Source organism: Neolamprologus brichardi, chromosome 22 (genome assembly GCF_056152115.1).
Source record: "Neolamprologus brichardi isolate AB-2024 chromosome 22, ASM5615211v1, whole genome shotgun sequence".
Taxonomy (NCBI): Eukaryota; Metazoa; Chordata; class Actinopteri; order Cichliformes; family Cichlidae; genus Neolamprologus; species Neolamprologus brichardi.
The window spans coordinates 14837421-14861720 of NC_142124.1; the positions used below are offsets into that span (position 1 = coordinate 14837421).

The 24300-nt window shown below is 39.5% G+C and overlaps 3 protein-coding genes and 3 non-coding genes across 11 annotated transcripts in view; 1 reads left to right on the forward strand and 5 right to left on the reverse strand.

Moving 5' to 3' along the window:
- Window positions 1-3577, forward strand: part of ptk2aa (protein tyrosine kinase 2aa) — a 63279-nt gene extending 59702 nt beyond the window's left edge. For all 6 annotated transcript variants that reach the window (XM_087834666.1, XM_087834665.1, XM_087834661.1 and 3 more), the window contains 4 exons: window positions 784-939; window positions 1103-1183; window positions 1741-1826; window positions 1913-3577. In XM_087834666.1, the coding sequence (XP_087690792.1) occupies window positions 784-939; window positions 1103-1183; window positions 1741-1826; window positions 1913-2039 (450 nt within the window). In that variant the 3' untranslated portion in view covers window positions 2040-3577. The remainder of the gene's footprint in view (window positions 1-783; window positions 940-1102; window positions 1184-1740; window positions 1827-1912) is intronic.
- Window positions 3578-4491: 914 nt separating this feature from the next.
- Window positions 4492-4564, reverse strand: trnav-cac (transfer RNA valine (anticodon CAC)). The gene has a single exon. It is a non-coding gene; the product is annotated as a tRNA-Val (tRNA).
- A 1096-nt stretch (window positions 4565-5660) lies between these two features.
- rplp1 (ribosomal protein lateral stalk subunit P1) lies at window positions 5661-7654 on the reverse strand. Its single transcript, XM_006787925.1, has 4 exons — window positions 7431-7654; window positions 6620-6694; window positions 5997-6111; window positions 5661-5790 (listed from the first exon to the last, which is right to left on the reverse strand). Exons 1-4 carry the CDS (start codon window positions 7500-7502, stop codon window positions 5708-5710), a joined length of 345 nt encoding a protein of 114 aa, XP_006787988.1. The 5' UTR covers window positions 7503-7654; the 3' UTR covers window positions 5661-5707.
- Window positions 7655-9741: 2087 nt separating this feature from the next.
- clptm1l (CLPTM1 like) lies at window positions 9742-21004 on the reverse strand. The gene is made up of 18 exons (XM_006787924.3): window positions 20739-21004; window positions 19562-19782; window positions 19373-19467; window positions 18968-19157; window positions 18616-18806; window positions 18100-18178; window positions 17741-17858; window positions 16980-17074; window positions 16703-16787; window positions 16017-16120; window positions 15826-15891; window positions 14209-14259; window positions 14038-14120; window positions 13905-13939; window positions 13769-13824; window positions 13571-13615; window positions 12561-12676; window positions 9742-12474 (listed from the first exon to the last, which is right to left on the reverse strand). Exons 2-18 carry the CDS (start codon window positions 19724-19726, stop codon window positions 12396-12398), a joined length of 1653 nt encoding a protein of 550 aa, XP_006787987.1. The 5' UTR covers window positions 19727-19782; window positions 20739-21004; the 3' UTR covers window positions 9742-12395.
- A 1800-nt stretch (window positions 21005-22804) lies between these two features.
- On the reverse strand, window positions 22805-22876 carry trnah-gug (transfer RNA histidin (anticodon GUG)). Its single transcript has one exon. It is a non-coding gene; the product is annotated as a tRNA-His (tRNA).
- Window positions 22877-23721: 845 nt separating this feature from the next.
- Window positions 23722-23793, reverse strand: trnah-gug (transfer RNA histidin (anticodon GUG)). The gene has a single exon. It is a non-coding gene; the product is annotated as a tRNA-His (tRNA).
- Between the last annotated feature and the right edge of the window lie 507 nt (window positions 23794-24300).

Sequence of the window (24300 nt, forward strand, 5' to 3'; positions counted from 1 at the left end):
AGATATTATAGCACATGTCAGTAGATTTGTAGCAAAAGTCTAACACTGTGTCTAATGATCGAAGTTAAAATGATTAACTTCTAAAAGGTTTGATGCATCAAAAACATCTACCTCCAAATCTGAGTTATTGTCCACCATCATTTGGAAAAACTTTTATTATTTTTATTGCCTTACTTTATTAATGAAAACTTTCAAATTGCTTAAGCCTTGCTTTAACGTCTCCATAGTAATTGCTGCACCACGACGTTTAAAAATGTTTCGTAGCTTAAACACAGTTACGTTGGTACCTTAAATCTGTAAAACAAGGTACAGCGTTTTAATTGGAAAACAGCATAAAACGTTTTCAAATGGTTCGAATTAAAAGGGTTTTTTTGTATAAATGCCCGCCTTACACACAGCAGATGTGTAGAGTGTCTGCTTAGTGTTAACATCTGTATTAAAGTCACTTAACAAAGAGTTGAGCTTCGAGTTTGTCACTTAACAACCATTCTGTACTAACACGCCTGCTGCTCACTGTAGAAAAGTCAGTTTCTCATCATTAGCTAGAAATGTTTGTGTCTAGAAATTCTCTAGTTTATCTTTGCATATACTGCCACCTACAGCTGAATGTGTGAAACTACCATCACTTGCCTGACCATGGCAGAAGAAAGAGCTGTGGCCAGTTTGAGTGATGTTAGTCGTTGTTTAAATATGTATTTAAAAGAAATAAACTAAGAAAAAAATAGCAATGAATTGGAAACTTAAGTCTTTTTGAGTAAGTCTCACTCCGGTCTGGTGGTACAGTTGCAGCCTCAAGAGATCAGCCCACCTCCCACCGCCAACTTGGATCGTTCCAACGACAAAGTGTATGAGAATGTGACGGGACTGGTTAAAGCTGTGATCGAGATGTCGAACAGGATCCAGCCCGCTGCCCCGGAGGAGTACGTCCCCATGGTCAAGGTAGGGTGAACATCACGGTTAAGATCTTCAGACAACCTTCACTGTTATTTACACTTTGTGTTACACTGGCAGAGTGTGAAAATTGAGAAAATATTAGGGTGTGGAAGAGCCAGTTTAATACTACAAATGTGAGACTTATGATTATATATGTTTATTGTCATAGGAAGTGGGTTTGGCTCTGAGGACTCTGCTGGCCACAGTGGATGAGACGATTCCTGTGCTGCCAGCCAGCACACACAGAGAGGTAAAAAGAAACTCCTGTGATAAGAGAAAACCACTAAAAGGATTCAGTGATAGGTTGAAAACTAGATAGTCTTTCTTTTGTTTTTGGAGTTATTTTTGATCTTTTTCATGGGAGTTTCTTAATTTCTTGTCACAGCAACTACTTATTGGCGAAACATTGTTTATCCAGTCTTGTACACTGAATCTTACTTCTTAAAAAACAAAAGGAATGTCTGGTCTTTGTCTGCTACGACAGCTTGAGTAAGGGTTTCCTTATGTAGTACTACTACAAGGCATATTTGCTAACGACACCGTAGTGTAAAAGGTAACGTTGTAGCTAATGTTTCCATAGAGACAGAGTGCTTAAAAAATAACCCGTAAAAATGTGTCTCCTGTCCCGCTGAAGCCGATGCAACTGAGGTCCACATAGATGTGAGAAATGTACCCTAACAGGCAAAGCACCTGTGTTGTCATTTTAAAGCCACTTTTGGTATTGAAGTAAATACATTTCTTTGATCTTCTTCTTTTGGAAGTTATCATTTATCATCTGATCCTGACATTTTCTTTGTCTTTTCGTAGATTGAAATGGCCCAGAAGCTGCTGAATTCAGATCTGGCCGAGTTGATAGCGAAGATGAAGCTGGCGCAGCAGTATGTCATGACAAGGTGAGGATTAACACGTTAACGGCGCGTTTTCTTGATTTATTTTTACGTCGGGGCTCATGTAATAAAAGCTGTGTCTGTTTCGACAGTTTACAAAAGGACTACAAGAAACAGATGCTAATGGCAGCTCACGCCCTCGCAGTTGACGCCAAGAACCTGCTGGACGTCATCGACCAATCACGGCTCAAGATGATCAACCAGACCCGCCCACATTAGCCCGGGATCTAACCAACTTGGCGGTTTTTGATGCAGTGAATCCAAATGCAGGACAGGGAAAGAGAGCCCGGGAGTTTGGTAGTTCTCGGGAATTTAATAAAAGACTGAGAAGGATCGGCAGGTGGACAGAGTGATGAAGGTCTGACGTGGAAAACCGATGAACAGCAGACACGACAAACTGAAACAATCAGCCCCTCCCCCCCTCGTTCTCTCTGGAAAAAAGTCATGTTTTGGCCAACTTTGTGTTGTTTTGTACTTCAGTTGTATTATTGCCTTTTTGTATCCAGAGAAACCCTCTTCTGTCTCATCACATATCCTCAAAAAAAACACCTTTTTTTCCAGAATCACTCGTTACTCATTTAAATCTTTGAAGATTCAAATAAAATGTTTGGGAAGCTCACTTGAAGGACTGGACAGGTGTTTTTGGTGAATGGACCCACCAATCTTTGCCACGAGAACACATGACTGACACTCCACAAACGCAGGAGGAAGCAACTGGAACTGAAGAGCCTGCATGAGGAGGATGATGAAGATGATTTCATAAAGTTCTTTAAACATGCTTTTATATTATTATTATTATTGTGGTTGTTGTTGCTATGTTCATCCCTGCAGTATGCCTCTGTTTTCTTAAACTTTATATGAACAAAAATGATTGATTTACAACACGGTTGCTCATAATTTCATCTCTTTTTTTCACCCCACTCTAGACTTCTTTATCTCAGGCATCAAGATGCAGCATAAACATTTGAGTATTAAAAATGCAACAGCTATAGGTCTTTTTAAATATAAAAACTGCTACATGCAACTTTTAAAGTTAACTTGCATAAGTAAATATACAAAGAAGCTCTATTTTTAACACATTTCTGAGGCATGAATTGTTAGTAAATAATAAATATTGGAGAGGGGAGAACAGGAGGGAGGAGTGGAAGGGACAAATGGAGGGAGGGTAGTTTTTAAGTTACAGTGGAGGTGCTAATAATACTATACAGCTGCTTGCCCTGTGCCAAAGGAACATTTCACTCAAAACATTGCTTAACTGTGGAATACAAGAACAAGTTTAGCAACAGCTTAACTGTTGTTTCTCTGCTTATCCTCTAAAATTTTGATTGGTTTGTATATTAAAGCTCTCTGTACCATGCCATCAGTCGGTTTGTTTCCTCTTTGTCAAACTTTCAGGTGATTAGTAGAATATTTACAGTCTTTGTTGCACTCTAGTTGTATCTGTAACGCACCAAGAGTTGTTTTAAATTAAGGGTGTCGACCTCATTCGCAAGGGTTTGGTCACGATTTTAAAATATGAAATTGTTATCCTGTTTTCCTCCCCCACCTTTCTGCCTCCCTCCACTGCAGTTATTTATACCTTTTTAATCTTCTCTACTTCTGGTCTATCTATTCTTCCCCTCACCTTTGTGTTCCTTCTCTCCTCCCTCTCATCCTCTCGCTGTTCCCTCTCCCCTGAGGTGAGCAATATTCTCAGGAAGGAGACAGTTGTACAGTTGCTAAACCGAGCAAATAAAACACTGTTATTATTGAAGCAATTCAGGTTGTCTTGTTTTGTCTGTTATTTGTTTCACTGTCTGTAAGATAGCAATATATATTTTATGCATACTGTAGATCTATATGGGAAACTCATGTTGGGCTTTTTGGCTTGTAAAGCATCGAAACACTCAATAATTCAAGTAGAGCTCCTGAATGAAGGTTATTTAGGATTTTTAAAAAAAAAATTTTTTTTTTTGCCATCCATAAGGCAAAATTTCAGTCCACTTCAGTCATAACAGCAGTACATCATGGGAAACCCAGAGTAGTTTAAGGGTATTGCAGCATAATTGAGGTATAGTTCAGGGTCAATCCAGCCATAAGTATTATTTTTATCAAAAAGGAAAGGTTGAATTTTAAGTTATCTCATAATTTCAGTTTACGAACTCATACTCAGATTTGAGAATATAACTTGAAATTTTGAGTTATTAAGTCTTACTTTAGTAATAAAACCTTAATAATAAAAAAAAAATTTAATAATAAAACCTACATTCTTTTCAGTTTTTTAGCGTAAATGAGCTCAGCATGGATCATAAATGAACATAACATGGACTGTAGGTGAGCTTAACCTTTGGCAGGTTAATAGTTAACCCACCGGCAACAATGGATGCCGTTTTAACCCCCTTACATTGACAAAATTAAACATATTGTGTGTAGGGGAATTCTAAGGAGTAAAATGCATGAGGTTATTTGGGGATTAAATTAGTTAATGTGAAGACAAAGCTAAAGTTCATGCTGATGGCATGGTTTTGATGATCTTAGAAAAGTTGTCAGTGCTCTTGGATCATAAGTCGTATTGCAAAACCTTCCAGACAGTACATGATTTAAAAAAAAAAAACTGGTCACTGTGTTTTGTGACTTCAGTTGTTCTTAGTTTGGCTGTCGCTGTGAGTGGAAACCAAAAATGTATAAAACTTGTTTCCGCCCGGTTTCGAACCGGGGACCTTTCGCGTGTGAGGCGAACGTGATAACCACTACACTACGGAAACTGCTGTTGATAGCCTGTGCGCCACCTCATATAAAATATTGCAATATATGCAATCAGGAATACGATTTTTTTTTTTGGACACACAAGTTTAGTTCGATACATTTGTGGATTTCCCCACTACCTGGTTAACTTCCGGTTGTGTGACTCTTTTAGCAGGGCAGGCACGAATACTTCTGACGACTGATGTTACGTCTGACGCTGAAGCCCCGAGTGGCAAGTAAAGCTTAAAGCCTTTGTCCAGGCTGCCTGGTTATGTGACTCGAGCAGTTCATAAAACGGTGAGATTATGGGGGGTTTTTTTTGCGTGTATTGGATCTGAGGTGATTTTGAGGTATCACCAGCTTGCAAGATTGTAAGCAGATTATGGACCCACCAAAGAGGCGAAAAATATTAGCATTTAAGGAGCATTTGGAGAGGACACATTCACCGGGCTTCATCATGCCATCACTACTTTTGACTTGAAGTAAAATCTTTTGAATTAAATGTATATGCCGAACTGAAAGCCAATGATCTGAAAGCTTAGAGGTCATTATTTATTCAGGGTACTGACATCATCTTTAAATTGTATTAAAAGCCATCTCCACAGTCTAACGGTCTGACTTAAGATGACCATTGATCAGTAATAAATCCACATTTACCCAACTTATCAAACTGTATTTTCAAGACAAGCTGTTGCCTATCTCCTAAAAGTTTACTCCAGATCATGAAGTCTTCTACCATTTTTGCACTATGCATAAACATATTTTATCAACTGGCTGGTCAAACTAATGAGAATTGAAAGTAACTGAGAATGAAAAGTCAAATCTTGAGTATAATTTGGATGATCATTGTATTCAGCTTTTACAAAACTGACCAAGAGTTCAGTAGTTGCAGTTTTTGTGTGAATTATCAGCACACAGCTTGCCATGGCATTAGGTTTATTGCCTAAATTGAATGTGCTGAAATCTAATTTCTCTCATGTCCAGGGAAGTGAAGTCACTACAAATCTACAGCCTTAAATGTCACTTTAGGTTAATGTGCTGACAAATGCTGCAGATTTAAATTGTATGTGCAGAATTTCTGTACATAAAAAACAAACAAAAACAAGAGACAAGGAGTCATTTTTTATACTTTTATTGTGTTTTTGTATAAAAAAACATCTGTTTTAGTCAAAGAGACCAAAGCCCATGTCGTCGTCTGACTCCTCGGACTCTTCCTTCTTCTCCTCCTTCTTCTCCTCCTCCTTGGCTGTAGAGGGAAAACAAGATGTAGTTAAGTCAAAGATGACTACACAAACTAAATTCAGAAGAAAAGAAAAAAGTCAATTTGATTTCTGAGGTACATGAAATCTGAACTTGAAGGAGAAACTCAAAAGTGGTACAAGCCCAAGAATGCATTCACATTATTGTTATGTAACTGCAAATGTAGCGCTGGGAAATGCTTTGTTTAGTTACCTGGGGCGTCACCAGTAGCAGCAGTACCACCTGCAGCAGCAGCGACTCCAGCGGGGGCTCCGCCGCCAGCTCCAACATTGCAGATCAGACTGCCGATGTCGATGCTGGACAGAGCCTACCAAAGAAAATTCACAGGTTACGTCACTTTATTCACATGTCCAGCGCTTGTTATAGAGATCAGTGTATTTAAAAGGCAGGGCATCAAGCATAACTGCTACCTACCATGCCTAAAGACTCTTTACAGCAAGTGTAGTATGTTTTTTTTTCTTTTTAAATTTTTAGTATGTTCATAATTTGTGTCCTACTCATTCATTGAACTTTCTTTAAGTGTCAGCACTGTTGCATCAAGACATTTATTCCAAATTCATGTGTTTACTCATACTGGCAACAACAGGAACAATATTAATGCATTCAGCCTGACATAACTTTTTTTAAAGAGAAATTTGAATGTAAATACAGACCATTAAAACACACAGGTCTGTTTCACTACAGCACGTGCAATCAGTAAGTCTCCTTTATAGCCACTTAAATTTGTATTGGTTATAAGAGTTATTGGGATACATAAAAACTGGCAGATCTTCAGATCTATTCAGTGATATGATTTCAGAAGTGTGTTCTCTCACCTTGGCGAACAGACTTGGCCAGAAAGGCTCCACAGTGACTCCAGCAGCCTTGATCAGGGCATTCAGCTTGTCCTCCTGTGGACAGACAAATAAATAACATAACAGCCACCATTATTAAACTCTACTTCACATGCTGAACCACTTTTGGGAACCCCTTTTGCTAAAATATGAGCGATGACATATAAACTGGTGTTCTATAATGTGTTGAAGCAAGCACTTTCAGTGATTACAAATATAATTTAAGAAAACATAACTGAAACATGTCCTCATTCCACTTTCTCAGGTAAACATAATGTGCGTGAAATCACACACTGGTGGTGACAAGCCACATTGTAGACACAGCTGACAGAAGCCATGCTGCCTGACACTGGCGCCACCGGGCCCTCTGACGACCACCACCAGTAGGCACACATGGGGACATATCTTGCCCAAGGATATTTGGCATGTAGCCTGGGATCAAACCACCGACCTTCCGGGGAGTAGGTGACCCGCTCATGCAACGAGCTCTAACAATAACAACTTTGAACGGTGATGCCAACACTAAAAAAATAAAGAAATGTTGTAAGAACACAAGACTGAGCTGTCCAGCTAGAAAAACGCGGCCTAGGAATAGCAACTAGCATGACGCCATTTTAGCCAGTTCGCGGACATAACTGGCATTTGCCCGATACATTAATATACTGGTTTATCTGTAAACTTTAATGTCACATTTTTTGTATTTCGGGATATTTAACCCCAGAAAAAAAAATGTTCAAGAACGACCAACTCAGACATATTGGCTGAAATATCCCGGGTAACCTAGGACACTTACAGTGACGGTAACTTCATCGTCGTGGAGGATCAGAGCGGAGTAAATGCAGGCGAGCTCGGATACGGAGGCCATCGTAGATGTTAGATTTAATGTTCGTAGGGTCAGATGCCTGAGATTGACGGTGCTAGTCGCCGGATTGCGGGCCTTAGCTTCTGGTGAAGAACCGAGCACCTCACGCACGTTAGATTCCTACGGCAGAAAAGGGAGGGCCGAAGGGGGGGAGCTCAGTAGATATACTGTGCGTCAGGGAGCGTGGTTCTGACGTCACGACGCACAAAACGTCGTACGATAGCTTTATGTTCAGAAGACTTTATTTTATTTTTAGAATAGTAATACATCGCTGGTAAATATTATACATAAAACAGTTCAAAAAATATCTTGTATCTAGTCCCGGTATTATATTCCTACCAGTCTACATATAATGAAACATCAGTGTGTGAGTCATTTACTTTTTTGAATATTTGTCACATGTACATAATTCAGATCATGGGTGGCATGAGCCACCCCTCTACCTCTAGCGCCACCCTATGGTTGTGCCAGAGCACATTTTGAATCAACACCGAATGAAGGGGGGGGGGGGCATGGGGTGACCTGTGCCAATGGTTCAGCCTTTGGGGTCGCTGCACCTCCAAATCATATGACTGACTTAAGATGACATAGATACAAGCTGCAGCCAAGCTGAGTCTCTGCTTCAACTTGTGTTGAAAGTTCAGACTTCAAACTATACACCAGTTTTTTTATTTGATTGATAGGCTGATAGGATTTGATAGGATTTGATGTGTCGGTCCACCGAGTTAATGTGATCCGTGAATTGTGATACGAGCCTTTCACCAGGGAGGATATGAAAAGTAGCAGGTTAGCCTTCTTAGACTGAAAGACTAAGGGGAAGACCATCTCTGAATTGAGGAGGGGGCCTAAGGGTACATCTTTCGCCATCTTACAATGCTGTGATTGCAGCCATTCCCCAACTCTCTGTGGTACTCATAGCCATTGATCAGTGGTCTTTCATCAGTGGGCTTTGGTCAGTGGTTGTTGATCAATGGTCATGAGAATTTGCATAATTAAGATTAAGGAACTGACCTCCCAGCCCATTGCTCCTTCAGTGGGCTGGTTTCAGTCATTATGTAAATGTACTGTTTATAAGATTGGGGAAACCTGCAGTCAGCTGAGACTGAAGAAGTCACTTGGATGAGTGACGAAACGTTTCTCCCACAAAACGCTACATCCAGATGAACAGAATCAACTTTTTGGAGATTTACTTTCCTGGATGATTGAGAATGTATCAAGACCATCTTGGGTTATGTGTAAATTGCGGAGGAGTGCAGGAGTACTGTATTTATAGAAACACTTAACTACACTCAGAGACCTTACAGTAGCAGTGTACCACATTGCAGAGAGCTGTACTGTCTTTTCCTCTCCTGCAAGGTTTGTGCGCTCTTTTTGATTGTGGTGGTTGTGTGATTGAGCTTTAGGCCATGAATCGATGGCTGGACATATTCCATCAATTACAGCAAGTTGTCTTGGTACTGAAGCAACAAAGCAGCTCCAGAACATCATACTACCACCACCATGTTTCACTACTGGTATGCCATTTTTCGGAAAAGCTATGTTAGTTTTATGACAGGTGTAGTGGTTCTGAAAGCTTCCAAAAAACCTCATCAGTCTACAGAATATTTTCCCAAAAGTCTTAGAATCATCAAGTTGTTTTCTTTTTTGCCAAATGTGACTGATACTCTGTTCTTTTTGGTCAACAGTGGTTTTTACCTTGGAACTTCCTCATGGATGCCATTTTTGCCAAGTCTCTTTTGTTACTGTTGTGGTACACTGGAGTCCCAAAGCTTTAGAAATGGCTTAGTAAGACTGATAGATGCCCAACTTTTGTTCTCTGCTGCTCTTGAGTTTCTTTAGATCGTGACATGATTTAATGTCTACTTCACTGTCAGACAGATTCTGTTCAAGTCATCTCTTGATCCAACAGATCTGGTAGTAATTAGGCCTCGATTATCTAACCAAAGTCATTGCACGATTTAACGTGTGTGTGTGTGTGTGTGTGTGTGTGTGTGTGTGTGTGTGTGTGTGTGTGTGTGTGTGTGTGTGTGTGTGTGTGTGTGTGTGTGTGTGTGTGTGTGTGTGTGTGTGTGTGTGTGAGTGAGAGGGTGGGGGATTACTTTTTTACATCACGCCAGGTAGGTTTCGCTAGATTTTTCCCTTAACGAATGAAATTATCTCTGCATTACTCAGGTTATCTCTGAGCAACATTTCCACCGAACAGTTTACCCCAGCAATAGTAACATACCAACTACACGTAACATTTTGTCAGTTATTTTTTAATTTCATCTCAATCAAAAACACAAACATTACAATAAGTAAAACAATTTAAAGGCAAATCTCTGCCAACTCTATTTTTAAGAAACATAAATCCTGTGCAGAACCTTTATATACAGACCTAATATATCATGATATCTGAATGTTAAGTACATTATTTCAATTAAAGTCTTAAAAAAAAACAAAAACCCCAAACTAGGGCAAATAAATCAAATTTTGACTGCATAAACTCAGTGTAATAATACTTTGTTTAAACATTTCCGTCATCATCTCTCTCACAATGTCAGTGTTTATTCAAAAGATCCGATGTACCATCCATTGTGAACGTACAATGGTAACATTATTCATTCTCACATTTGGCACTAGCAGATTTTCTTGGCCCATTTATGTAAAAAAAAAAAAAAAAGAAGATGGATGGAAAAGACAGTAGGACTGTCAGTGGTACCGAGTGTGGTACAATGTCATGAAACAGTCAGTACCATTTACAGAGACACAAAACATACAGAACTCAACTTCACAGATTGTGGAACTTTCAAGCTTAAGATTCTGGAATGTCTTGGGCAATTAATCTTCTCTCCATGGCAACAGATCACAACTTTCTCTTCTGCCTCTAGTGAAATTCTCCTGCCATCTACTGGCAAATAAACGGAATTATGTAACAATCCGCGCTTCTTCAGCAGAACTGAAAAGTGAGACATTCAAATGCATCACTTTTCCAATTTGGATTTCTAAACGTTTATGTTTTAAATCCCATTTTCTTTGATTTTGCCCTCAAATGTTACAGTTTATTCTCACTTTAAAAGCATACTTATTATGTCGATTTGAAATTTTACATTGTGCGAAATAAGCTATTTAAGCTGTCATGCATACCGTCGTATTTTATTATTTTGGCAACTTTGTTTGCTTTGCGGAAGCAAAAGTAAGCTACTGGAAGCAAACTTAATTACCGTCAATTTATGTATACAGGTCTGCATATCTTCTTGATAAGCTGATATCATCATATTAATAAGAAAGTAGAAAAAAAAGTCCCGTAAACCGTTTTGTTATGCTTTTGGCGTTTCATTTCTCCCATTCAGAGATTACGTTCAAATGTGTTTATCTAATTATCTCTTACTATGAACATTTACATCATAACAGTGTGTGTAATAGAAAACGAGCATAACAGGTCCTCTTTACAGCTCAGTCACACTAGAGTAAAAGCAGGACAGCGACTTTCTTTTAACTAGGAGAAATAAAAAAAGACAACAAAAATGTAAATACTTTACATCAACTACGTCACTATTCATGGAGGAATTCCCATTTTACACTTGCCGGACTCTGAATGCTAGGGTTTACTGTGAATTTGTAGCAGATATCAACAGATCTCTTCATAAGCAGATTGCATGTAATTGCCAACTGGATCCTATTCAGTTGCAAACTGATAGCAGACTGTCTTATTGGCCTTACTGCCATTTCGTCGTCGTCTTGCTCTAAAGTCACTTTGACTTACAAGTTTACAGAACACCGGCAGAATGGTTTTGGTCGTGCCATGGCCTCCAACTACTGTTTTCCCTAGTGTGACTGTAGCATTAAACATGACCGTTCTTTGTCACAGAACTAACAAATGCCAACTGTATGCACGTGATCATTTTGGATATAATTTGTACAGGTTTTTTTTTAAGAGCCAGATCGCCAAGTTAATGAGAAATGCTTAAAAAAGAATGAACATAATTTCTGATAATTTACATATTCAACAGAGCTAACAATATATCATTTTTAGTTTCTGTATGGCTTACCTTTGCTTATTGCAGCTTTCATATATATTCCAATTACCATAAACACCAGCTACCAATTTAGAAATAGTGGCCACTTAAGCACAAAAGCTGCAATTATGACTACAGCCTGATTTTTCTGAGACTGTCTGGAACAATATTATTGAGCTGCCTGAAACATCAGTCAGAATGCTTCACCTTTGCCACACTCCCTCCTTTTTTGTCACAGCACAGTCTTTCTATCCCTGCCATCACACAGCTATCTTGATTTTACTTGAATGCTGTCTTATCTGGTAGGTATACAACAAGCCACTGGATTATGTCTTCTTACTGAATAAAGCTCTCAGATGAGCAAAGCAGCTCTTTCTCTGCAGCTCGTAGATATACTACATCTGCCAGCTGTCGGAGCAGGCTGAATCCAACTTGTTCAAAACACGAGCGCAGCATTGTTAAGAATTATAAAGATTCCTTTGTGCATTTAAAACTCTGGAAAAATCAAAATACAATTGCAAGCAGTTCACAAGAATTACATTATAAGTGTATTTTTTCAGGTTGTTACGTCAGTCTGAAAGGGCCAGAGATGTAGCTCGTCACTGTGTCCCATCACACACACTGTAACTAACCCCCGCCCCACCAAAAAAACCCCAAAACAAAACAAGAAGGCCTCGTCAGACTGTCAGACGAAGCAGAAGATGATGTTGCCCTTTTAACAATTTTTAACAGGGTGGAAAAAGTCCGAACCATAAGCACATTTATGTGCCTGGAACATATACAACAAAAATGTACCCCTGACCATTAAACTCATTCCAGTTGATAAAGATGAGTGGACACCAGTGGAAACAAGGCAATACCCACAGATTCCAGATCATAAAAGCAAATTCCTCCGAGTCTAGTGACTCTTCCCTTTGGGTTTTTCATCGTACGACACTCCATATTCGTTTACTCTTGTTTTGTCCACGGGGTAGAGCCTGGTGAAAGAAACGGAGAGTTTTAACTCTGAAAAAATGTGCACGTTTTTAACAAATGTGCTACGTGTAATGTAGTGTGCATGTACCATCTCTGGTAAAGGTAGATGAGAAACACCACATCATCTCTGAAACAGGCCAGTCTGTGAGACGTTGGCATGGTGATGATGAAGGCAAACACGTCATCGATGAAGGTATTGAATGCCTGTTAACATGAAAGAAGTCCATGAACATTCTCAAAAGATAGATAAAAAATAAAGTAGTCATTGTTTGTAGGGGTGATCAGTTATTCTGACAAATTACATCGGCTCTTGAACATTGAAAAATAATAGATACACTTTCTTTCAAATTTAGAAGTGAGAGTTCTTTAGTAATTAAATCACTGACCAACATTATTATATGGAAAGTTAAAAGCTGTAAAAACAGTATGAAAGATGTAGGCCTCAGTCACACTGGCTTAGAGACCAGTCAGTCACTTCCCGGCAATCTCTGGTTGCTAGGGAAATATGTGCATTCTCGGACTGGTTGACAAGTGAAAGAGGGTGCTGCACCAAAAAAAGAAAAAAAAAAAATCTCCTTGTGATTGTCGGTATAATACTACGATCATCCAGTTTGAATTGAGAAAGCTGACTCGTCTGTAAACACTGCTTGATTGCAATCTACTCAGTGAGCACGATAGTAAAAAAACATGATGCAAACTGGAAATGCAGAATATTCTCCTTCAAAATAAAAGTGCTTTTCTGCTGCAAACAACAGGATTCCAAAAGTTCACTTATTTGTTTTAGGCAAATTGCCTCGGTTTCTATTCACGTCAGTTTCTCTACCCTTTGGAGAGAAGTTGGCAAGTGCGTGCAGACAAGTGGACGTCTTCTGTGCAAACTACAGGCGACCGTGCCATCAGCCTTGAGACCAAAACCATTAAAACATGTTTGTTGCAGCACCCTCTTTGTGGCCGTTTTTAATCTAGTGACTGCCAGCAACCACTCACAGAACACACATTTTTCCTTAGGTTACCAATCAGTCTCTCAGCCTGTGTTACTGAGGCCTTACCATCCATTTGCTAAACCACTCAGTAAACAACAGGAAATTTATTTTTTACCTTATACATGAAGGCTTTCCAGGGCAAGTGGGCAACAGACTTCAGCTGTTAAATAAAGAACAGAGCTGAATAATCAGTCATGAATACTGTGCTGTTTTGTTATGGTAAATAAACTGCAGTTTGCACACTGTGGCATTTTACTGTTAGATTTCTGTGTTTTAATGTGTGCATTTATTACACAACTGACGTAAAACTGACCTTATAGTTGACAAATAGCTGAGGAAGCATGAAGAGGAACCCAAATGCATAAACACCTATAAAGTGAAGAAAAACACATGAGAATTTATTATGACTGTTATGGACAGAGGTATTTTGTGAGTATAGAGCACCTTACCGTTCACCAAGCTGTTAATCAGCCACGAGTACCAACTACAACAGAAAGATACACAATCAAAATGAGTGATGACCTGTCAGACTGAGTTAATCAGTATCCCGTTATTGTTACTTACACATACGCAGACTCCTACCTCTTATATCGTAAAAATATTAGTGCATACACTGCCCCTCCGACACACAGTGGGTAAAGGAGGTATGAGAGATACTTCATGGCCTACAGGAAAAAAATAAAGAAAGAGGCAATCAGCGTAAGTGCTCATATCGCAAAGAAACAACTGATAATTAATTGTCGCGTGTCCTACCAGGGTATCATATTCTTCCGTTCTCCTCTCAGATTCATCTAACTTTCCAAACTGTAACAGAACAGAAACACTCATTAGCACACTCGACACATGTTTTCACTCACATTTTAAAAATCTCCACAGCTGCGGTCAGTGCTGCAGAAATTAAGGAAAAATGCCGACAAGGACAATTATAAACTCAAGCGCCTCGATGTAGCGTTTTACATTTATAAGAAAGGATTGTCGTGTTTTCTATTAAGCATGTATTATCCTGCCTACAACGCTGCATGAACATTTATCTTTTTTATTTATTAAGATGGCTAAAGTTCCATTATCTGCTCTGTGCTTTGTCAAAGGACAGTAATTTAATTTAATACAAATATTATTACAGCAGAAAGCACCATAAGAGAATAAAACCAGCAGATAAAAAAGCAGCAGTTAGAGAAAAATGGTACTTTGAGTCAACATGTCAGATAATTTAAGAGCGAGTCGGATGTTCTAGCACAGGCTGTGTAAGACTGGTCTCTACTCCTCCTGGCATAGGAAATAACTGGATGCGTATATGTTGTACTTTTATTTAAATATCTATTTAAACATATGGAATTACAGTGTATAAGGCAAAAAACAGAATGTACAGGTATGACCACCTTTATTCTTTAACATAGCCTGAACTCTTAGGCAAGATTTCTCATAATTTCTTTAAGTAGTTTTCAGATCCAGGCTTCTGGAAAGACATTTAAAGCTCTTATCTGACACTCACTGTTGTGTCCATCTCCTGACATCCTCAGCAAATAACCAGAAATTTGCGATTTGGATTCATCACACCTCAAGACCTTTTCTCCCAAGTTCCCTTAAAACTGGCTTCTTGACAGCAACTGTAGGTACATATTTTTTAGGTCTGCTTCACCTTTTTTGCCTTTCATTTGGTCAGTTTCCTCAAGTTTTTTTAAAGGACACACTGCACACCATGCTGAGATATGCCAAGCTTCTGGCTTATAGCACTTTGAGAATCACCTTGTTGGTGCAAAAATACAAATTTATTTGAGTTTATGTTAAACTGTGCTTGTGGTGTTTTGTATATTCGGCTAAAGACATGCCAACAAATGACATGTTTTTGCAACACGCTGCTACTAAGAAAGTGCCTAAAGATAAAAATTTTAATTGCTTCTTTGCCAAGTTGTCTGTTATGCGTCCACAAAACTGGTTCATCCTCTGAGGTGTCTTTTGCATGCTTGAATGATCGTTGAGCTCAGTGTTAAAAACAAATTAAGATTCATCTGAAAATGTTTTTTTCCCCCTTCTGAAATGTTCAGGTTCAGGTTTGGGCTGGACTGAAAATTAGTGAAAAAGTAGCCAATGTCCAAACTTTCAAAGAGCTCTAAAAAGCCTGGACAACTGTTGCTCAAGCCTTTAAAAAAAAATTAAAAATCCAAGTGCAGCTGCTTGGAAACAAAAGAGTTGCTAAAGACTTTTATACAACACTGTGTACTGCACAGCATTTTAAAGCAGGCATGCTCAATTTCGTGTGTATAATTGTGTAGCCACCTCCCAAAGGCCCAGTCTATACCAACAAAGACGTAGATACGTGGCTGATAACAGAAAAAAAGAGATTACAGATAAAGACACATGCACACATACCAGGAATGTGGGTTTGCCTCCTTTCCAGAAAACTTGAATCTTAAAGGCTTTCTTCACTTTCCAAACCTTAAAAAAAAAAGCCCCCACATTATTACAGATCACGTAATCACCTTTTAATCAAATCTGAAGTGAGAATAAATGGTCATTTCGTGTGTGTTTAAATTCATTTTTAATTGCGCGTGTGCGTTTACTTCAATCATAGAGCCGATCCCTGCAGGTATGAGGACAAGCAGACTGGTCTGCTCGTCAAGCAAATAGAGGAAAATCACTATGGTACTGAAACATCGCCACAGCACTGAAATAGAAGCAAACAACAGAAAATGTGAGATAGTAAATGATAGATGAAATGTCCCAAACTGACACTGATGACCGATCATTTGGTTCAGCTCGAGTGTCTTGATAACACTTTATCCCACATGTTTTAAAAGCCTTTTGTGTTATCTTACAACACTGGGAAACATTTGTAGGGTTATATAGTGACACGGTGTTTTTTGTTGTTTTTTCTCAGCTGCCACTTCTCTAAAAACCCATAAATCAGAGGTCCCACAGTGCCAGTTCTGTGGATCTGTCACTGCAAAGCCAAAACGATTAAAGAACTATTAAGGTACAAGCGCTCTCTCTTATAATCCTTGTGCGTGAAATATTGCTGGCCAACCAGCAGATTCAGAATATGAAAAAATATTGCAGATTCACGTGTTCTGCACATTTGTCAAAGCCTTATTACAGGGTGACATTCACACACTCTACTAGGAGTAGTTTATTTAGCCACTAACCACAAATGTATTCATGGTGATTCTTTATGCCCATATAAACTGTATAAACTGGATTTTGAAGGGGTTTGGTGAGAAGGTGAAACAATGCCGTGAAGCTAACAAACCTGCTTTGCTGGACATTCCCACCATACTTTTCTTCTGCTTCCAGAAGCTGATGTCATTTTTGAAGGCCAGGAAGTCAAAGAGGAGCTGAAAGAGCATTCAGAGTTAAGACTGGCATCTTTATTTGACCTTAAAATGACCCAGTTAGGTGACTTATTACCCCAAGCTTTACTTATATGTGATATTTTGTAATGATAAAAATGTTTCCTATTGTGAAGTGAAATGAACAGCTCACTTAAGGATTCAAAGTACACTCTAAAAGTCTGCAGCCACACTCACGTGGAAAGCCGCTACAAAGAAAGTCAGGGCCAGGAAATACAGGTTGGTATCCACGAAGATCCCTTTAATCTCATCAGCATCTTTCTCCGTGAACCCTGCAAAAACAGATACAGAAAACCGCACTGCATTTAGGTGTGTAGACATGATCAGGAAACCTGGCGGAAGCTCTATCTGAAGGATGCAGAAGAGAAAAAACAAAATAAAACAACATGTAGAACACTGAAGCAGATGGGCTGCAACAGCAGAAGACCACACCACATGTTAAGACACATTAACGCCACAATTTGCACCGACTTAACAAAACTTGGACAGCAAAAGATCGGGAAAACGTTGCCTGGTCTAATGAGTCTTGATTTCCGCTGCGATATGTGACTTTATAGGGTCACAATTTGGTGTAAACAGCATGAAAGCACGGATCCTTTCTACCTCGTATCAACGGTTTAGGGCTGTGGGATATTTTCTTGGCATGCTTTTGGCCCCTTAATACCAACTGAACACTGTTTAAACACCACGGATGTGCAGCCAACAAATCTGTAGTAACTGTGTGATGTCATCATGGACACACTTTCTCACTACCAGAAATGCTGCTTGTATAGAGCAAGCAGGGTGGGGGCGACTAAATGCACCGCACTGTGCAATCATACATCACTTATAGTAGGAGTTTCTTTGCATTCGCACAGGATGCTCGATCAGGTAATGTCTAGAAAAGTTCAAGGCTGCAGTGAACGTGTGAAGTTAAGCAAGGAGGAAGATTAGCATACCGAACTGCTGCAGAGAGTAAACGGCGTCTTGCATGTGGATCCAGAATCGAAGTCTGCCCAGAGAGATTGAGTCGTAGGAGATGATCAGAGGAAGTTCTGTAGTGGTACTGTTGATCTCCTACACACAAAAACATGGGAAAAATAAAATCTTTTCAACGTTTCCTATAACGTGCTTCTCAGCCATGTATTCACTAACACATCATTATTGTGGCCTCATAAACTCATTGTCCTCTAACCAGGTTCTGTGAGCAAATAAGATGAATAGAAAAAAAGCATTGCATTTGAAAATCTGCCACTGGGACTACCTGACAGGGAGTTGCAGTCTGTTGCATAATATTTATTTAAAATTGAAAACTTACCACGAGGTCCTTGACCCGGTTGCTGAGCTCATCAACAAACAGCAGAGGTAGATACACCACCTTCTTCCCATTCTGAAACCTGGAACACATACAGATAAAACATTTTATGGAACTCTTTGATCGTCACGACAAGCCTGTAATCCGTTAAAAGTCCAGCTAGTACAGCTCAAAGCATCGTTTCTTTTTCTCGCCTCCACTATTGAAATGCTCTTTATGTCGGCATCGGTCATGGCCCACTTCACCGGTTGCGGCTGAATCAGAAAGCAACTGCCTGGATTAGAATAGGCACTTTTTAACCCTTTACATGCCACACCCTTTTTGGCTATTTCTAGGTCTTGGCTAATAAATTAAAGTGGCTGGGCCTTAGGTTAGAGCTCCCAAACTGTGGACCTATCTTTTAAACCTCTTCTTTAAAAACAAAAACAACAACAAAAAAAACAACAACAACAACACACGTCCCTTGGATATCTATTTCCTCTCATAGTGCCATTTGTGTTTGTGTAGCCGCCATCTTACACTCTGAGGTATCTGTGGACATCATTCGGGAGGTATTCTCTGTCAAAGAGGAAGTGGTCGCCGACAATGTTGACAGTGAGGCGGGAGCGCCAGTGTGAAACTGGATGGTCTGACACAGAGGTGGCTCCAGCTCTGGCTCCGCCCCCTGCCGCTGCATCATGCGGCTTCTTCTGCTGGCCTTCTTTCTGACCCTGTGCGAGTGCAAAGACAGGATAGGAGTTTAGCGATCTGATTAAAGCTTGATACAATGGCACAATTCTTCTGCATATCTGAGGATCATTTTAAAGAAAAACTACATAGTTGTTAACTTTCTGTGTGTTGACTTTCAGCAGTAGCAGAGACAGTATGGTACCTGTGTTTTATCTTCTCCAGATATCAGAGAGATTTCAGGCGGTTTAGGGACCATGTACGTGGTGAGCTGAGCAACCAAGTGAACTTGTCGTGGATCGTGCCACGGATCGTGGGCAGCTTGATGGACAAATATTAGTGCGTATAGAGTTCCATTATTACGAGTTTTCTTAGGTAGGGAGACATTGATTGTCCTGTGGGAAACATGGAAAAGAAAGGAATAACATTTAAAACAGAACTTTAAAAAAGAAATCCGTTTTTCAGAATGCTTCAATCAAATCTCCGTGTAACACCGTTTCATACCACAAGGGGCTGCGCATTCAATTCAGTGTCTGTTTTTATCTCATAGGTTTTACTTCAGTTAAGATAATAAACGTGAATCTCTTAACTCCCCCCAAAAACAACCAACCTTTCAAACTTGCTGTTGACATCAAAGTTCTCCTCTTTGTGGATCAGAGTATGGCCTCCTTCTGCGTTCGACCGCAGTGTGGTGTAGATGCTCAGCTAACGAACAAAGATGAACATGTCAGTCATCCACATCAAAGAGAGAAACCAGACTCGTGCATGACCGGTGCGACCATCCTTGCACACAGCTGACCTGCAGTTTGGGGTTCCCAGCCAGGAAGGGTGTGATGCAGTTGGCACCTTTGGGGTTGTTGCAGGGTTTGGTGTACACAATCCCGTACATCACCCAGCAGGTGTGGAGCACATAGACCACAAACACCCCCACGATCAGGGTGGTGAACGATGTTTTCAGAAACATGATGCTCGCGTCGTTTCCTCGTCTCCCTCGGCTAACTGAGCGGCAGGGCCATATGTCTGCAAATGAGGCATTACATTCGATTTAAGTATGAAGCTCAAAACTCAATAAATTTTAAACGCCAATTAGGGATCAGACAATTGTCTCAATCACCTGACTTGTCACTTGTCTCAGATTGGTCTTAGAAAGAAAAAATAAATTAAGATAAAGAGTTTATTTGCCAATCGTTTTAATGAATATGAGATACAGCTGGTCAGGAACAGTTGCCAAAACTTGCTCTTCCAGCTTTATCCCGGTTGTACCACACAAACAAGTAGGGTTGCCAACCGTCCCTTGAAAAACAGAATTGTTCCGTATTTAGAAACAAAAGTATTGAGCTGAAAAGAGACGCACTTTGTCAAATGGTTAAAAAAATAATTCCACACACCAAAAAAAGAGCTAAAAAAATTCCTCACACTGGGAAGGGTGAAGACAATCGGGTCGCCCAGCCCTGGCCATGAGGTGTCCCTTATTTATTTTTCAGGGAGTTGGCAACCCTACAGACAAGTCATTAGCAAGATGAAAGGAGGCCCTCATATTTAGAGAGATTAAATGGCAGGTGATGTAGTGAACTGATCTGATACTGTCTGGAAAAATATATAGTACTACACATCTAAATAACAGAATCCTTGTTAGCACACTGGAGATCAGGTCTCCCACAGATTGTTTGTTTTAATTCTGCGTCAAGTTGCAGTAAACATCCGCACACGTGTTTTTTGTTTTTTTTACTGATGGTAAAAGCATCAAACTGTCTGCTGCTCAGGCACCCTGAAGCTCTTTAACCAACTCAAACTATGGTACACCTGCTGTCAGGTTTTCCATATGGTCGGATCTGCATTTGCCTTTTCTGTGTGGGGATGATGTGCTACCTTCAACCCACAGCTTTAGTGACGCTAATCCTGAACGAATTCTGTATTCACTTTGCTTTTAAGGCACATAATATAAGTAAACCCCCCATATTAACGTTACACATTACCGGTGTTTAAACTGGCAGGCTGTCGGTGACAGGACGCTCTCAGCTGGCTCACTGACTGCCCATCCGTCCATCCACTTTACAAACCCTGTCAGGCGACTCAAAGCGACCGCATCGCTTCTTCAGAACCGCGTAGTGCTTTCGCCTGAAGACATCTGCTGGACTCTGGGCTCGGTTGTGCTTTTAAGAAGAAAAGAAAGAGCTATATCCAGAAATGACTAACTGAAAGCGTGAGGTGGCTCTACATTTCCGCCATTCGCTTCCTTGTTAGTTTCTCCCGCGAGATTTGGGGAAGTGGTGCCGCGAGATTTGACGTCACTGGCGCACTTGGGGCGGGAATAAATATCAATATTTCGTTTGAAATTATTTAAGGGAAAAAAAAAATCAAGAAATCATCATTTTATTTGATGTAATTCCATAATTTGTATTCAGTGAATCTTGATCTTTCATGGAAAGTTGTCATTTTATTACAGATATTTATTTATTGTGCTTTTCTAGTTACAAAACCCTAACCACAGTTCACTACTCCATGGTCAAATATGAAACTGTAGGTGTCTGAGAAATATTTTAAAGGAAGAAAAATATTTTTGGCTCCATGCACTGATATGTTTTACTCATGAGAGTTAAAGTTCTTAGAGTAAAGTCTTTATTAAACGCCTGAGAGAGTAACCTTGAACATCCGGGTATCTGAAGAATCTCCAACCCCATTTTCTTGTACTCACTTGGAGCCCAAAAAGAGGAATTTCTGACTAGTACCTTTATTTTTTGACTTCTGTTATCACTGTTTTTGTTTAAATGTTAGAACAATGTGTTTTTGTTTTAAGTTTTAGTAGCCCCAAAGCTATAGAAAGAGCTAAGAGCAAAGTCCATGAACAGCAGCTTATTGTCAAGTTAATATGCAGTGTTACTGTTCTTTGAGGTCATTGCATGGTGCACCTTATGTAGTTTTGTCTTCAGTTATGAGTTATTTATGGCTAAAGAATCCTTGCACTCAGCAATTTTGGTTCCACAACAGTAGGGAGTCCAATGGTAAAGAGCTGCGTTCTTAAAAGCAAGCTGAAAGACACGTACTCGTACAGATGTTACATTTGTAGATCCTTGCACAATATACCTTGTGCATTAATCCAACATCTTAATTTTTTTTTCATGAGTTATACCCACCCACTTTCATTTATGAAAGTTAATTTGAAAATGAAAAGTTTTCCTCTAAGATGCAGAAGTTTCACATCCCATGAATAAACCAGCTACTCTCGGAAATGTGTATAAAGCTTTTTCCTGAAGGCAGATATTACAAATGTTAACCATTATTCTCAAAATCTAAAAGTGCACTTCAAATTCAAGATTATTATAATGACTTCCAAACATCAAATCCACTAGGGTAAAAAAAAAAAAAGACATTCATAAGTTTGGATGCCTTTGTTTTACATTGCAGAATTTACCACCTAGTCTGAATTCCTTATTGATGAACATCCATCTCATTTCTTTGTTTCATAACCAAGATGCAAAGAAATACGGCATTGACAAAATACTCCTGCTGATGATGTTAAGGATGTTAGAGAACAGTGGTGTGAAATTATCATTTACTGAACAACAAGTAACTGGTAATAATTTAAGTTTTTCACTCAGTTCTTGGCTATGTTGAATCATTCTCTGCAAACTATTACTGTAGAATGTGTTTTAAAAGCATCTGCTTAGAGGGCCACAGTTACACTAACTGATGTGCATTTTAACACAAGTAGTGTTCATGTAGAGTACATAGTCCACTGAAATTAGTTAAATATTTATCCCTAGCTGTGCACTTTTTTGTGAAATTGGCTCAAGGGTATCACTGTCTCAGTGTCGACCTTTTATTCTTTTAAGTTGTCTAGTAATGTGTTTTAAAGGTCTTTTAACACCAAGTTGGTGTTTTTTTAATCTTCTAGTATTAATATTTCACACTATTTTTGATGTACTAACGTTAACTCCCATGATAGTTTTAGCACAACTAAAAAACTTTCTCACAGACAATAAAGCTGCAGTAATAGCGTAAGCAACTAAAAGTTGAAACAGACATTGGAAACATTAGGTATTGCCGTGACCCGGATTCGAACCGGGGTTGCTGCGGCCACAACGCAGAGTACTAACCACTATACGATCACGGCTGGCCACTGTCCGAGCTGCTTTGAAGAACCTTATCATCCACTAACAATGCAATCAATATATGGGTTTTAACACATAAACTAATAAGAATCTTTCAATTCTTGCAGTAAGCACATTACAATGCTCACGGATGTTAACGTGCATCAATAATTAATGTTACAAGAAAAAAAAAAATTGATGCCGTTGTGTCTGCATCAGTCTGCTCGTCCTTTCCAATGAACGTAACATTTCCATAATAATAAAATCAACTGAACCAAAACTTGCTTTCATAAAACCTCTTTCTCTCGTTTAGCTCCTTATATAGCGCTAAACACTATCAACTATTTGAGTGTCCATATAGTGTTTCTTCATCTACAAGAATAAGCGAGAAAATGTAAGTTAAAGTCTAAATCTCGGACTATTTTTTTAATCTAGAGAAAAGGCCAATCTAGATTTTTTTGATACTGCTTAAGCCTTTATATAGTCTGTTGCGGACGCAGGCACTGCAGAGAGGTCATTCCTGTTTTACTTCTTTGAAGTCCTTTCTACTGCCTGGGGCGCATGCGTAGTTGGTGCATTTCGGTATAAAATCTCTTACATCAGATTCTAGTGAGATTCTTGCCCTCACTGCCTGCCTGCTGATGAAATTGACATCTCTCGAACCCAAGCAGAACCGAGCGGGTATAAAAAAGCATTTACAATTAAGAAATGCTACTGTCAGCAAAGATCGCCCTTTTGCACTGCTCACGGGTTTCGAACATTTGGATCACATTTTTTATTGTGCTCTGCAGTAGTAGAAAGTATACAAACATCCCCTGCTTTCAGCAGTGCGCACTCTTTATCTTTTCTTGGGAAATGAGAGAAAATCTGCCGTGACCCGGATTCGAACCGGGGTTGCTGCGGCCACAACGCAGAGTACTAACCACTATACGATCACGGCTTATTTGGCTGTGACGGAGAAAAAACACGACATGACATATTTGTCCTCCGAAAACAATTTCCCCCTCCAAGTAAGACTTTAAAAAACACAAATTAATTCTGCACCTGTATTACTTTTTTGTGCAGTCTTTGACCTGATGCTTCATGTCCACCCTGTTAGAGGACGTGTCCAGTGGGGAAATGGCTTCAAATTGACACAATCTTCAGCATCTCTCAGTTGCTGGCATTGTTTTGTGTGAGCCTCTTGCTGTTAAGAGAAGATATGAGTTTCCTTTTCCATAGAGAGTCTGCAGTGACTGGGCTGTACTCATTCTCCCGCTTCCATTGTTACCATTCTACAAAAAAGATCAGGTTTATCAAAGTTGCTTGAATTGCATATGAAATTACTTCTTGTCTTCCTCCTCATCCACTGCATCTTACCAGCACTCTTCCTCCTGTGCCACTCGGATTGTTTTCATCCATTTGGATATTGAACTTCAACTCAGTTGTGTTGCCTTTGCACTCTGAG